Below are 15,757 nucleotides of genomic sequence, written 5' to 3' on the forward strand. Positions count from 1 at the left end.
TCCAAGGTATATTGGACCATTCAAGATTATTGATCGTGTCGGACCAGTAGCTTACCGACTTGAGTTACCTCAACAACTCGCGGCTGTACATAACACTTTCCACGTCTCGAATTTGAAGAAATGTTTTGCTAAAGAAGATCTCACTATTCCGTTAGATGAAATCCAAATCAACGAAAAACTTCAATTCATCGAAGAACCCGTCGAAATAATGGATCGTGAGGTTAAAAGACTTAAGCAAAATAAGATACCAATTGTTAAGGTTCGATGGAATGCTCGTAGAGGACCCGAGTTCACCTGGGAGCATGACGATCAGATGAAAAAGAAATACCCGCATCTATTTCCAGAAGATTCGTCAACACCTTCAACAGCTTAAAATTCCGGGACGAAATTTATTTAACGGGTAGGTACTGTAGTGACCCGAACTTTTCCATGTTTATATATATTAATTGAGATTGATATTTACATGATTAAATGTTTCCAACATGTTAAGGAATCAAACTTGTTAAGACTTAATTAATTGAAATATGTTTCATATAGACAATTGACCACCCAAGTTGACCGGTGATTCACGAACGTTAAAACTTGTAAAAACTATATGATGACATATATATGGATATATATATAGTTAACATGATACTATGATAAGTAAACATATCATTAAGTATATTAACAATGAACTACATATGTAAAAACAAGACTACTAACTTAATGATTTTTAAACGAGACATATATGTAACGATTATCGTTGTAAAGACATTTAATGTATATATATCATATTAAGAGATATTCATACATGATAATATCATGATAATATAATAATTTAAAATCTCATTTGATATTATAAACATTGGGTTAACAACATTTAACAAGATCGTTAACCTAAAGGTTTCAAAACAACACTTACATGTAACGACTAACGATGACTTAACGACTCAGTTAAAATGTATATACATGTAGCGTTTTAATATGTATTTATACACTTTTGAAAGACTTCAATACACTTATCAAAATACTTCTACTTAACAAAAATGCTTACAATTACATCCTCGTTCAGTTTCATCAACAATTCTACTCGTATGCACCCGTATTCGTACTCGTACAATACACAGCTTTTAGATGTATGTACTATTGGTATATACACTCCAATGATCAGCTTTTAGCAGCCCATGTGAGTTACCTAACACATGTGGGAACCATCATTTGGCAACTAGCATGAAATATCTCATAAAATTACAAAAATATGAGTAATCATTCATGACTTATTTACATGAAAATAAAATTACATATCCTTTATATCTAATCCATACACCAACGACCAAAAACACCTACAAACACTTTCATTCTTCAATTTTCTTCATCTAATTGATCTCTCTCAAGTTCTATCTTCAAGTTCTAAGTGTTCTTCATAAATTCTACAAGTTCTAGTTACATAAAATCAAGAATACTTTCAAGTTTGCTAGCTCACTTCCAATCTTGTAAGGTGATCATCCAACCTCAAGAAATCTTTATTTCTTACTGTAGGTTATCATTCTAATACAAGGTAATAATCATAATCAAACTTTGGTTCAATTTCTATAACTATAACAATCTTATTTCAAGTGATGATCTTACTTGAACTTGTTTTCGTGTCATGATTCTGCTTCAAGAACTTCGAGCCATCCAAGGATCCGTTGAAGCTAGATCCATTTTTCTCTTTTCCAGTAGGTTTATCCAAGGAACTTAAGGTAGTAATGATGTTCATAACATCATTCGATTCATACATATAAAGCTATCTTATTCGAAGGTTTAAACTTGTAATCACTAGAACATAGTTTAGTTAATTCTAAACTTGTTCGCAAACAAAAGTTAATTCTTCTAACTTGACTTTTAAAATTAACTAAACACATGTTCTATATCTATATGATATGCTAACTTAATGATTTAAAACCTGGAAACACGAAAAACACCGTAAAACCGGATTTACGCCGTCGTAGTAACACCGCGGGCTGTTTTGGGTTAGTTAATTAAAAACTATGATAAACTTTGATTTAAAAGTTGTTATTCTGAGAAAATGATTTTTATTATGAACATGAAACTATATCCAAAAAATATGGTTAAACTCAAAGTGGAAGTATGTTTTCTAAAATGGTCATCTAGACGTCGTTCTTTCGACTGAAATGACTACCTTTACAAAAACGACTTGTAACTTATTTTTCTGACTATAAACATATACTTTTTCTGTTTAGATTCATAAAATAGAGTTCAATATGAAACCATAGCAATTTGATTCACTCAAAACGGATTTAAAATGAAGAAGTTATGGGTAAAACAAGATTGGATAATTTTTCTCATTTTAGCTACGTGAAAATTGGTAACAAATCTATTCCAACCATAACTTAATCAACTTGTATTATATATTATGTAATATTGAGATACCATAGACACGTATACAATGTTTCGACCTATCATGTCGACACATCTATATATATTTCGGAACAACCATAGACACTCTATATGTGAATGTTAGAGTTAGCTATACAGGGTTGAGGTTGATTCCAAAATATATATAGTTTGAGTTGTGATCAATACTGAGATATGTATACACTGGGTCGTGGATTGATTCAAGATAATATTTATCGATTTATTTCTGTACATCTAACTGTGGACAACTAGTTGTAGGTTACTAACGAGGACAGCTGACTTAATAAACTTAAAACATCAAAATATATTAAAAGTGTTGTAAATATATTTTGAACATACTTTGATATATATGTATATATTGTTATAGGTTCGTGAATCTACCAGTGGCCAAGTCTTACTTCCCGACGAAGTAAAAATCTGTGAAAGTGAGTTATAGTCCCACTTTTAAAATCTAATATTTTTGGGATGAGAATACATGCAGGTTTTATAAATGATTTACAAAATAGACACAAGTACATGAAACTACATTCTATGGTTGAATTATCGAAATCGAATATGCCCCTTTTTATTAAAGTCTGGTAATCTAAGAATTAGGGAACAGACACCCTAATTGACGCGAATCCTAAAGATAGATCTATTGGGCCTAACAAACCCCATGCAAAGTACCGGATGCTTTAGTACTTCGAAATTTATATCATATCCGAAGGGTGTCCCGGAATGATGGGGATATTCTTATATATGCATCTTGTTAATGTCGGTTACCAGGTGTTCACCATATGAATGATTTTTATCTCTATGTATGGGATGTGTATTGAAATATGAAATCTTGTGGTCTATTATTATGATTTGATATATATAGGTTAAACCTATAACTCACCAACATTTTTGTTGACGTTTTAAGCATGTTTATTCTCAGGTGATTATTAAGAGCTTCCGCTGTCGCATACTTAAATAAGGACGAGATTTGGAGTCCATGATTGTATGATATTGTGTAAAAACTGCATTCAAGAAACTTATTTTGTTGTAACATATTTGTATTGTAAACCATTATGTAATGGTAGTGTGTAAACAGGATATTTTAGATTATCATTATTTAATAATCTACGTAAAGTTTTTTTTTAACCTTTATTGATGAAATAAAGGTTATGGTTTGTTTTAAAATGAATGCAGTCTTTGAAAAACGTCTCATATAGAGGTCAAAACCTCGCAACGAAATCAATTAATATGGAACGTTTTTAATTAATAAGAACGGGACATTTCAGAAAACTCTATTTACCAGCTCATATTCGTCAAGAAAAACATATTTATTGTTAGCCATGACCACCTCACTCAAATTTCGGGACGAAATTTCTTTAACGGGTAGGTACTGTGATGACCCGGGAATTTCCGATCAAATTTAAACTTAATCTCTATATGATTTTGATACGATAAGCAAAGTATGTAATGGGGAGTCTAGAAAATTTTGGAACGATGTTCATTTATTCAATTGACCTTCGACTGCTCTCGATGATTCACGAACAATTGTTATAAATAAATATGTATGTACATATATGTAAATATAATTATAAGAGTATATATTAATATGGGTTAACATAATATAAACAGATCATTTAAATTGAATTAAAAATCTAAAGTAAAATATTTAATAACTTGAAATAATAAGAATAAAAATTTAATCATTTGAATTTAATTATTTAATTTAATACAAAAATTATTAAGTTGTTACCAAAATATGATTCTTATATTATAATGTTTGATTAATGAATATCCAATGTATGATATTATATATCATATAATTAATAATATGTAATATTGATATCTAATAAAATAAGGTTAAATATAAACTATAATTAATATAGAGATATATTACTTCATTATTATGACTACAAAAATTAATAACTAATACCAGTACTAGATATATTATAGACATTATATAGATATGAAATTTGTTATGTATAACTTGTATATCTTAAATATTATTTGTATTATAATCAGATATCATCACTACCCTTATCATTAATAATCATAATTTGTATTATCATTAATAATATTATTATTATCAGTATTAGTATTATAATTAGTAGTAAGATTATAAATTTTAATCATTATCATGATACTGTTATAATTACTTTTATTATGATCTGTAATATCTTGATATTATTATTATTATTATTATTACCATTATATTATCATAAATTTTATTATCATTATATATAACATTAAGAGTACTAATATTATTATACTTATAATATTAGTGGTTGTATATAAATACAAATAGATAAATACATTTTTTTATATAGATAATTCAAATGCTGTTAAATACAAATAAATATACAGGTATTAGGATTAATCATATTATATAATCACAGCCATATACACTACACTTTTATATCACTATCCATTCTAATATTTTATCCTGCTTTCTATTATACCTGTGAACAAATGTCGACACATTATTATTTTATATATATATCGATTCATCACAGATTATGGAAGGGAGTCTAGTCGATTTTTCTCCATCACCATATTCAATCATAATAGTTATTTTTTTTAACTTCAATTATTAGAGGAATTAAAACAGAAAAACCGATGATATGGGTTCAAGACCTCTGTTACGTCATATTTCAATCAATAGCAAATTTTCGAATCAATCTTTCAAATCTAAAAGTGCAAAAGTGTTAGGAACGATTCATTTATACTATCTGTAAGTTTTCATTCGCTAATTCCTCAAAATATGTATGAATTTTCGAAGTCAATGTTTTTGGAGTAAAAAGTCAAATATTGTCCTTCAACTGAATTCGTTATATCTGTTATGATTTAAATGAAATTGAGGATTGAGAAAGATTTTAGAAAGGTTTTACAAACTATTTCATGTTGAGAGTTTGGTCTAAAACGATTGCGAAATTAAACTTAATTTTTTTTTTCTTTACTACCGTCGCACAGCAAGAAGCACTCTGTGCAATTTTTTTTATTTTTTTTAATTAAGTCCACTAGAGGATCGTTTTTATTAATTGGCTAACCCTAAAATTTATATAAGAAACTAGTTATGAGTTAGATTTGATTCATGGTTGATTTGTAAATTGATGAAGAATATGAGTACGAGTAAAACAAGTTATAAGAATTTTAGTCAGGATTAAAACAGATAAACGGGCCATGGTCCATTGGTTAAGAAGAGTGACGGGTATTCGAGAGGTCCGGGGTTCGAGTCCCCAGCGAGGCAGTATATTTTTTGGGCGATATTTTTTTTCTTGAAGGTAGCCCTTTTCTTTTATTATTATTATTATTATTATTATTATTATTATTATTATTATTATTATTATTATTATTATTATTATTATTATTATTATTATTATTATTATTACTAGTAATTATTATGATTATTATTAATGTTATTATTATTATAAATATAATTAATATTGTTATCATTATGATTATTATTATTGTAAGAATTAGTATTAGTTAGTAGTATAATTATTATTACAAGTACCATAATTGTTGTTAACATTATAACTACTATTATTATTATTATTATTATTATTATTATTATTATTATTATTATTATTATTATTATTATTATTATTATTATTATTATTATTATTATTATTATTAGTATTAATTATGTTATTATTATTAAATTTAAAACTATAATATTATTATCATGGATAGGTTTATAATACAAACTATTATCATTTTTGTAAATATTAGTATTAGCACCTTGTTATAATTAATAGAACCGATAATATTAACATAAATATTATTATTTGTATTATCACGAGTATTATTATGTAAATTATTAAAAATCAGTATTATAACTTTCATTAATAATAAAATTAATATTTTCACAAGTATTATTATAAATATCATTATTTTTATCATTAAAAAAATTATTATTAACATTATTACCTTTAGTAGTAATATTAAGTATTAACATTATTATTATTTTTGTCATTTTAAAATTATGATAAAACTACTATTATTATTATCTTTAACAAACAAATAATATATATATATATATATATATATATATATATATATATATATATATAGATATATATATAGATATATATATATATATATATATATATATAAATATATATAAGGATATATTTAATACATATAACATAACAAAAATTAATATCTTTATATACAAAATGAATATATGAAACATATATATATACTATTAATACAAAAAGGATATAACTAATAAATATATTTATTCGATTACAACTATGTATATTAATAAAAATACAAATGATATAGGTTCGTGAATCCGAGACCAACCCTGTATTGTTCAGTTGTTCAATATCGTCATATGTATTTTTACTACAAAATACATTAGGTGAGTTTCATTAATCCCTTTTTAAATGCTTTCGCAATATATATTTTTGGGACTGAGAATACATGCGCTGTTTTTATAACTGTTTTACGAAATAGACACAAGTAATTGAAACTACATTATATGGTTGAATGATTGAAATCGAATATGCCCCTTTTTATTAAGTCTGGTAATCTAAGAATTAGGGAACAGACACCCTAATTGACGCGAACTCTAAAGATAGATCTATCGGGCCCAACAAGCCCCATCCAAAGTACCGGATGCTTTAGTACTTCAAAATTTATATCATGTCCGAAGGAGGATCCCGGAATGATGGGGATATTCTTAAATGCATATTGTGAATGTCGGTTAGCAGGTGTTCAATCCATATGAATGATATTTTGTCTCTATGCATGGGACGTATGTTTATGAGAAATGGAAATATGAAATCTTGTGGTCTATTAGAATTATGAAATGATTATTTATGTTAAACTAATGAAATCACCAATCTTTTGGTTGACACTTGAAAGCATGTTTATTCTCAGGTATGAAAGAAATCTTTCGCTGTGCATTTGCTCATTTTAAAGATATTACTTGGAGTCATTCATGACATATTTCAAAAGACGTTGCATTCGAGTCGTCGAGTTCATCAAGATTATTATTAAGTTAATTATAGTTAGATATATTATGAAATGGTAAGTATGCCGTCAACTTTCAAACTAATGAAAGATTGTCTTTTCAAAAACGAATGCAATGTTTGTAAAATGTATCATATAGAGGTCAAGTACCTCGCGATGTAATCAACTGTTGTGAATCGTTTATAATCGATATGGACTTCGTCCGGATGGATTAGGACGGGTCCTTTCAACACATCTTAGACCGTTTGTGTTATTATTATGATAATGTTATTGTGCATAGCGGATGAAAACCTAGACTGTTTGTGTTGTGTTATTTGGATGTTTGTGGTTGTTCTGATTGTTTGTGGTTATTTTGGATGTCGTATGTTTTAGCAATTTTATTCATGTAATTTAGTTATTGTTGGAGGCCATTTTGAGCCATTGATGTAATTTACAATTCTAGTTTTGTTGCATTTTTATCAATTTGTAATGTAACATCCATCATGGATTAAAGACATGAGGTACAAAATTCAGCCACTTTTACAGCCCCTCAATAAAATGGAATATTTTGGTTCGCTAGACGCCTGCTAATCGCAAAATGTTTATCGGAGCTTGACAACACATAAGCCTACAGCTTCATAGAAGGTAGTTCTTGGATTTGTGTCACACCCTCGTCCAAATCTTTATGACGTGGCGTGACTTCAAGAGTCTCAGTCCTAGTTAAAGGCATCTAACATGAAACGTTTTAACCAAAGTGCATTCATACGTAAAATTTCAAAATACAACGTTGGACCGACATACCAAAACTAGTACGTTACATTAAAGTGAAAGTATAAAATGTAAATGAATGCGTAGTCAATCATAATTCGATAAAAACATAAGCCTATCTTTCTAGCCCTAAGTGAGCATAGATTGTGAGTGAGCTTTCGTGGAGTAGAGATCGAGCGTAGAATACCAGTAAGACATAGATGTGACCATGCTTGAACTCTGCTCGGAATGCGCGGAAACAAAGCCTAGGGACCTGAGAAATACAAGCTAAAATGTTAACATAACGTTGGTGAGTTTATAGATTTAAACATAAATATAACTATGGACCACAAGATTTAGTTCAAGTATAAGCAGTTCAGAAAAAGCTTATAAGTCATGAGCACCTGATATATGAATTAACACACACACGCACACACGCACGCACACACGCACACACACACACACACACACACACATATATATATATATATATATATATATATATATATATATATATATATATATATATATATATATATATATATATATATATATATATATATATATATATATATATATACATTCAGCACTCTATGCGTGTACACCAAACCAAAGTGTATTGTTACGATGTAATAAGCACCTGTTACCGTTGGGTGGTGTTGTTAAATCCGATAGATTTATCCATATGATTCACACTTACTTACATGTAATTAACAGTAATCAAGCTGAGGAATTTATGGTTTATTAACTCATGCAAATAAGTAATTTAAGTACTTGTGTCCATAATGTAAAACAAAAAGTGCGTGTATTCTCATTTCATAAATAATATAAAGTTTAAAAGTGAGACTATAAACTCACCATATAAATAATGTATGAATGTATCCAAAACTCAAATGCGGAGTAAATGCAAGTGACCCGAAGTGCTCAATCTAAAGCGAGAAAATCAGTCAATGTTCATACAACATTTAACAAATAAGAATGGGTTGGTTTATGTCACTATATCACCCAACAACATATGTTGTAACATATTCATCATCCAAATTGTTAGATAAATCTATTAAAATGATACAAGTAGGGGCTTGGTTTTTCATATTGGTTTGGTTCGTTCTTTCATTGTTTGATGAAGTGCATGATTTTATAATTAAAGGATACACTATGAGGTTGTAAAATAAATTAATGAATAACTTTGATGCATTTTATTGATTTGTTTGGTAAAATTATTTTTATTATACAGCGTTCAAAAAAAGATGGTAAAGCTATGTGTATGTAACACCACTTAAGTTTAAAATGAGATATTAGTTGTAAATGTTGAAACTCGAAGGTCCATATGTATTAATAATTTTATATAAATAACATTCAGTACCTAATATTTGTGCCGCTAATTCCACAAATGTCATCTATAAGAAGAGTGTGATGTGTTTATCATTTTATTAGACCATTAATAGTAACTGACGGGATCCGAACGCGATGCCAGAGATCACTTACCCGTTCATATCCACAATACCTGTCAGATAAACCTGTCAATCCGAACCTAGAACATGAGATTCTTTTTTGAGAGAGGTAAAACCTCTGGTGAGATTCGAACCTGAGATATAAGATTCTTTTTGGAGTACCCAATGCCACTCAGTCGAAAGCTCGGTGGTGATGTGTATAGATTATTTTCATTTTATTATACACAACAAAATACTACATTTTATAAACACTTTTACTCTTTCTTTTTAATTGTCATATCACACCTTCATATTTCAACTCTGCGTCAAACGCACCTCGTCAACCACGCTGGCAAGATTTGACGCCCCCTAACGCCATTAACGCAACGTCAGAGGTGAAGCGGCAGCGCCATTAGTCACAGTGGTGACGGGAAAAGCTTGAGGCGTATGATTTTGGGCAGCCAATCAGGTCATCTCAATTTTCTTTTCTTTTCTATTTTTTTTCTTCAAAAGTGGTTGTGTTTTAAAGAAGAAGAATGGTTGTTTACTATTGTATCTTGAATGAAGAAGATGAAACATATAATACCTAGATTTTTCCATATTAAAAGGGAGAAGCCCAAAAAAAAAAAAAAAAAAAAAATAAAATAAAATTGGGCTGAAACCAATTTACATTTCATGGAGTAAAACTATATTGTTTGAGCTGAAACCAATTTATATTTATTAGGCTAAAACTATTTTTCGTTAAATTAATTAATAAATTAATTAATTTAATTTACTATGTAATATATTTTTTATTTATATTTAATGAACAGAACAAAAGCAAATAAAAAAGTGGTGGACCCTATTCGAATTTGACACGAAATCTAACACAATGGCTAATGAGGGTCAAAATCTGAACTTGTCACGTTAAAGGCAGATTGTACTTTTTAATCAAAAAATGCACTCTCTATCTGTGACGTCACAGGCAGGATTAATGGTGGTCTAAGATTAAAAGTGTAGTAAAATAATCGACGGGGTGTACCAAAAAGAAAGTGACTTATGGATCAACTCTCTATACACAAACATAAGATCATTTGTTGGGCATTTTTGCTCCCTAAACGCCTCTTAGACCATGGATAATGGTGATTGTGACGTGGAGTGGATGATGTACACTTTTTGGGGCAAGTCAGTGGACCATGGCTGGGAAAATTGGGAGTTGTTATGGGGGCTTTTGTCAAATGATGACAATGATGTAGCATTTTATTTTTGATTTTTTGTTGTTTTAATTAGATTTTATTTATTAAATAACATAAAATAAAACACTACAAAAATAAAATAAAACGTTACATTAAAAAAATTAGATACTAGATTAAACAAACAAAAACTTAAAAATTAAACACACAAAAAAAGGTGCATAAACTTATATAATGACATAAAATTACATAAAACATACTAGATTAATCGTCATTTTCATCTTCGTCTTCGTCTTCATCTTCGGACGAAGAAATTTGGATAATATCATTAAATTGCTTATGAACTCTGTAACACCCCAGCTTAACATGACCACAATATTGTCCGTTTTGCCCGCAGGCGCACGGCTTTTTCTTGGCGACCACACACGAGAAGCACTTTCCCAGGAGGTCACCCATCCTGGTAGTGCTCTCGCCCGAGCACGCTTAACCACAACGTACTCGCACTTCTACTCAGCCTGTGATCCCAAAACGCGTTGTGTCATTTAAGCGTGAGTATTACCTTATAATCCCATGATCACTCATGTTCGTGGGCGATGTGGGATTTGCCTAGGGTGTTACATTCACCCCCCTTAGGGACTCATCGTTCTCGATGAGGTTTGCCCCACCACCCCCAATGGCACATGAGTGGCTCTGATACCATTCTGTAACACCCCAGCTTAACATGACCACAATATTGTCCGCTTTGCCCGCAGGCGCACGGCTTTTTCTTGGCGACCACACACGAGAAGCACTTTCCTAGGAGGTCACCCATCCTGGTAGTGCTCTCGCCCGAGCACGCTTAACCACAACGTACTCGCACTTCTACTCAGCCTGTGATCCCAAAACGCGTTGTGTCATTTAAGCGTGAGTATTACCTTATAATCCCATGATCACTCATGTTCGTGGGCGATTTGGGATTTGCCTAGGGTGTTACAAACTCATTCTTGTAGCTTTTGAACCCCTTTTTTGTCTCCCTTTTTTAACCCCTCGGTGCCCTTTAAGAATCTCGATCACGCCCATGGACTTACGCCCACAAACGCCCATTTCCGGCGTTTGTGGTGCCACATGGGAGGCGGTGGGGAAGAAGCCGCCGCGTTATCTGTGGGAGGCGATGGGGAAGAAGCCGCCACGTTATCTGCGGGAGGCGGTGGGGAAGACCCTGCTGCGTTATCTGTAATCTTATGGGACATTTTTTTTGATTTTATCAGGGACTTTTTGCTTAAGGAAATGCTCATTTGAATGGATTTGCGGATATGGAGACCGCTTTTTTTTTTAGATGTATATATTAAAAAAAATTACATGTTAATGATCGATTTTAAAAGTTTTTTATACATTCATTCAGATATAATAGTTTAAATAGTTTTAGTAATATAATATGTGATTGAGTTTATAATCAAATGTGATTGTCAAAAAAAATATTTAAAAAAAAAATTTGAATTTTTTTTTTCAATCACATGTAATTGTCGCGTCACATGTTGTACTCTGATTGGTCCGTTGAATTTCAAGCAAATTATTGGATTTAAGTGATTACTAACTCATATAATATGATGGTCACTAGAAGTCAACTCAGCGATGGAAGTTACAAAGTTGTGATCACATAGGTTTTATCCACCAACATTGTCTCATTCTCTTAATATAATATTCCTTGTAAAAACATATCAAACCAAATAAATAATCACAACGCAATTACTCAACAATAAAGCAAAAATAACATCAATCCATCGATCAAAATGGCTGATCCTAAAGAAGGAGGAGTCGTAAAGAAAGGCCATGAACAAGGTCTGAAACTAGCAATTTCCATTCTCGAGGAGTACCGTCTTCCGTTAGGTCTTCTCCCTCTTGAAGACGTGATGGAAGTAGGTTTTGTCAAGACCACGTTTTGTCAAGACCACAGGTTACATGTGGATCGTGCAGAAGAGAAAAATCGAACATACTTACAAGTTAATCAAAAAGCCAGTTAGTTTTGACACTGAAATCACTGGTTATGTGGAGAAAAAGAGAATCAAGAAACTGAAAGGAGTGAAAGCTAAAGAATTGATGTTGTGGCCACCGGTTAATGACATCACCGTCGATGACCCGCCCACCGGAAAGATCCATTTCAAAAGTCTTGCCGGGATCACCAAGACTTTCCCCGAGGAAGCTTTTGCTGCCGGACAGTAGGTTTGAATCCCGGAAGCCAAATAAGTTATTGGTTTTCCTTTTCTTGGTTCCCTATCAGGCTCGAGTCTCCAACTCGCTTTGTGAGCCGATTAATCTCGACAACCTGTTTTGCAAGCTTCAACTCTTTGTTTCCATGCATGTACCAAAGTGTTATTGGAGGCTAACAAATAAAATTTGTTTCTTTTTTATGGAAACATATCCCTTATACCATACTTTAAAAAAAATAAATAAATAAAAAAAAAATACAGTTGTTTTCACACTAAACTACATATCTTTGAAACATTACATGAACGCATTACCAAGTTTCCTTTTCAATATCTTTTAGATTATGCGGCGTAAATGATAAAATCAGCTCCAGATTATATCTTAATCTTAAACACTGACAAAAGAAATTGATAATATAACACGAGAGCTAACACATGGAGGAAAACAACTAACAGAGTTTGAGACACTTATAATTATCTTAACCCACTATTAACTGCTAATGATTTACGCAGCTTAAAGAACATCTGAGTTGTTGAAAGAGTTAACTGATCCACGGACTAAATTTTTTACCATGAAACTGGTTGGTACCTGTATGAGATCTCAAAACTGACATTCATCTATACGACTCTTGTGTAGTTGAAATGCAGGATTTACCCATGTTCCACAGTTACATTGCATACCAACCCAACTGAAATAACCCAAACGAGCGTTACAACCAATGCATTGAAGCTTCTGTCCCACATTACCTTCTTCAACTGTTGAATGGCATGATATAAGTAAGTTAGTTACTAAAAAGTATTTGATCATTTCACAAAATAGAGGTAGACTATCTATGGGTAAATGGGTCATAACTTGCGTCATACTTGCCCTATAACAGGCCAATTATGTAAAATCGAAAAAATGTGTTTAAGATATAAATGTGATGAACAGATTGAAAAGTCCTAAACATATAGTCTTATACTGTTTACTTGAACAATTTATTTGATTTAATTGATCACCCCATTCCATTCCATCCCAACCTGACCCGACCAGTCCTATTACTCAACCCGCCCAAAGTTACACCTCTTGCAGAAAGAGAAGTGTCATTAGAGACCTGCTTGCATCCATTTCATAGGCTCTACAAATATGGAAGAACATTCAGAAGGCTGCTCATCTAGCGTAGTATTATCGCCAGTTCTCTTCTTCCAGTTAAAGCATTTTTGGCCTTGTCCACGCTCATGAGGAACTATTTGATCCTCTGAAGCAACAATCCTTCGACATTTCTTGCATCGATAAATCATTTGAGGTTTTTCTTTAGATTCCACATCAGTTTGATTTGATACTTGTACCGTAGATTCCATTTGGCTGTAAAAAAAAAAAAAAAAAAAAAAAAAAAAAAATTAACCTCTTCAAACTTATTTTTAAACAATATTCCACGATAGACTAATAACTTGCAAGAAAACCTTTGCTGTTAATAAAATCACATAGTGACATTTTTGGCTTAGTATAGCAAGCAAGTTGAATACTGATCATTTTCCCTGAAGAGAATTAAGCAATGATATCTAAATATCTAATCATATACAGAGTAACAGTTTCGGTAAGTATAGCATATAACCTAGGGGGGTTTGAAACGGTGACTTTTTGCGACAACGTTAACACGTCTTACACATCACACCTTACAACTAGAAATTTTTAAATAATAAAAATAAAATAAAATATGCACTCTAATTCAATCTAAAACGTATTATATCGGCCCTTCTGAAAAAATAAAGTATTCTATCGTAAAAACCTTTAAAATTGAGCCACAATTTAATAAGCATGAGCATCAGAACATTCCTGTACAGCGTCGATTGTGAAAATTAAAGGTTGGAAAAAGTTATACCTTCTGTTTATGGAGATTTTGATGTCTTTTTAGGGCCTGTTTGGGAGTAAAACCCAGATTTTAGAAGCAGTCGGGAGTACAGTCAGTTCAAAGGGCGATGAATTAGGATCTAAACAAGGCCGTGTTTAGCTTTGTTTTTAAATACATAAAAATAAAAATAAATAAGGAAAAACCTAATTCCTGTTCGTTTGGATCTTCGATTAGGCCGTTTGTCACGGATATAAAGTCACGGAACGGCCATTTTTTGAAGTTGCGGGCATAGTTTAGGGGGCGTGGGTAGATTTGTAACAAGAATAACAATGCCTCGAGTGTTTGTGCTTCTTCCGAATTAGTTGAAGAGCTCTCGCTATGCATTGGGGTTCTGTTTCGAATATAACTTATTGCGTTTAGTTTGTAAAATTATTTCGTGTTTAACGGTTATGTAAATGAAACATAACTCGAGTCCAATGAAAAGATAAAGTCTTTCAAAAATTTAGATGAGTTTAGTGGAGGGTTTTATGAAAAACAACAAGTTATCGTTTAACCCCATGAAGTTAACCTTTGCACCCTTATAAAGTTTCAATTTTTCTCCAAAGTAATTTATATTTCAGCCCCTAAATTTTTCGGTGGTCGTCATTGTTTAATGTATGATCATTGTGGGTACAACGTTTGAAGCTTCCTGTACAAACATTTTAAGCATGAAAAGGTTGGTATTCATAACCCTTTGTCTTTTAGATAAAGGGTTAATTTTTTTTTTTTTATTACTTCCTCCTTTCTAAATTAATTATTCATAGTTAAAATGTAACAATCTCAACTTGGAACTACTTGTAATTGGCATTTTACCCTTTGTATCATTATAAGTGATTTTATAATTATGTATTTTATTTTATGATTATTTGTATTTGTATATGTGATAAAGTGCGTTTTTTGACAAGGGTCACAAAACATATTTGTTTATGTGAATTGGACCTCGTTATCTCCGCTTAATGAGGTACGTTGTGTTCCAGATAACTGGTAATTACCCGTATGTTATGGGGAGTGGGGTCCTCCGC

At 31.2% G+C, this 15,757-nt stretch overlaps 2 protein-coding genes across 2 annotated transcripts; one reads left to right on the forward strand and one right to left on the reverse strand.

The window, feature by feature from the left end:
* Positions 1-12,450: 12,450 nt before the first annotated feature.
* Positions 12,451-13,044, forward strand: LOC139854406 (uncharacterized). The gene is made up of 3 exons (XM_071843711.1): positions 12,451-12,576; positions 12,635-12,876; positions 12,939-13,044. The coding sequence occupies exons 1-3, from the start codon at positions 12,451-12,453 to the stop codon at positions 13,042-13,044; spliced, it is 474 nt and encodes a 157-aa protein (XP_071699812.1).
* A 122-nt stretch (positions 13,045-13,166) lies between these two features.
* On the reverse strand, positions 13,167-15,003 carry LOC139855613 (probable inactive dual specificity protein phosphatase-like At4g18593). The gene is made up of 3 exons (XM_071844855.1): positions 14,727-15,003; positions 13,959-14,209; positions 13,167-13,620 (listed from the first exon to the last, which is right to left on the reverse strand). Exons 2-3 carry the CDS (start codon positions 14,203-14,205, stop codon positions 13,466-13,468), a joined length of 402 nt encoding a protein of 133 aa, XP_071700956.1. The 5' UTR covers positions 14,206-14,209; positions 14,727-15,003; the 3' UTR covers positions 13,167-13,465.
* Between the last annotated feature and the right edge of the window lie 754 nt (positions 15,004-15,757).

This window comes from Rutidosis leptorrhynchoides, chromosome 6, assembly GCF_046630445.1.
Source record: "Rutidosis leptorrhynchoides isolate AG116_Rl617_1_P2 chromosome 6, CSIRO_AGI_Rlap_v1, whole genome shotgun sequence".
Classification (NCBI taxonomy): Eukaryota; Viridiplantae; Streptophyta; class Magnoliopsida; order Asterales; family Asteraceae; genus Rutidosis; species Rutidosis leptorrhynchoides.

What these genes read in the sequence shown, in the direction of transcription:
- LOC139854406 (XM_071843711.1), top strand. Translation starts at nt 12,451, where the DNA reads ATGGCTGATCCTAAAGAAGGAGGAGTCGTAAAGAAAGGCCATGAACAA. An exon ending in CTCTTGAAGACGTGATGGAA is followed by an intron (nt 12,577 to 12,634) that starts GTAGGTTTTGTC and finishes TGGATCGTGCAG; the next exon opens with AAGAGAAAAATCGAACATAC. An exon ending in GAAGCTTTTGCTGCCGGACA is followed by an intron (nt 12,877 to 12,938) that starts GTAGGTTTGAAT and finishes GTTCCCTATCAG; the next exon opens with GCTCGAGTCTCCAACTCGCT.
- LOC139855613 (XM_071844855.1), bottom strand. Translation starts at nt 14,205, where the DNA reads ATGGAATCTACGGTACAAGTATCAAATCAAACTGATGTGGAATCTAAA. An exon ending in TATGAAATGGATGCAAGCAG is followed by an intron (nt 13,621 to 13,958) that starts GTCTCTAATGAC and finishes GCCATTCAACAG; the next exon opens with TTGAAGAAGGTAATGTGGGA.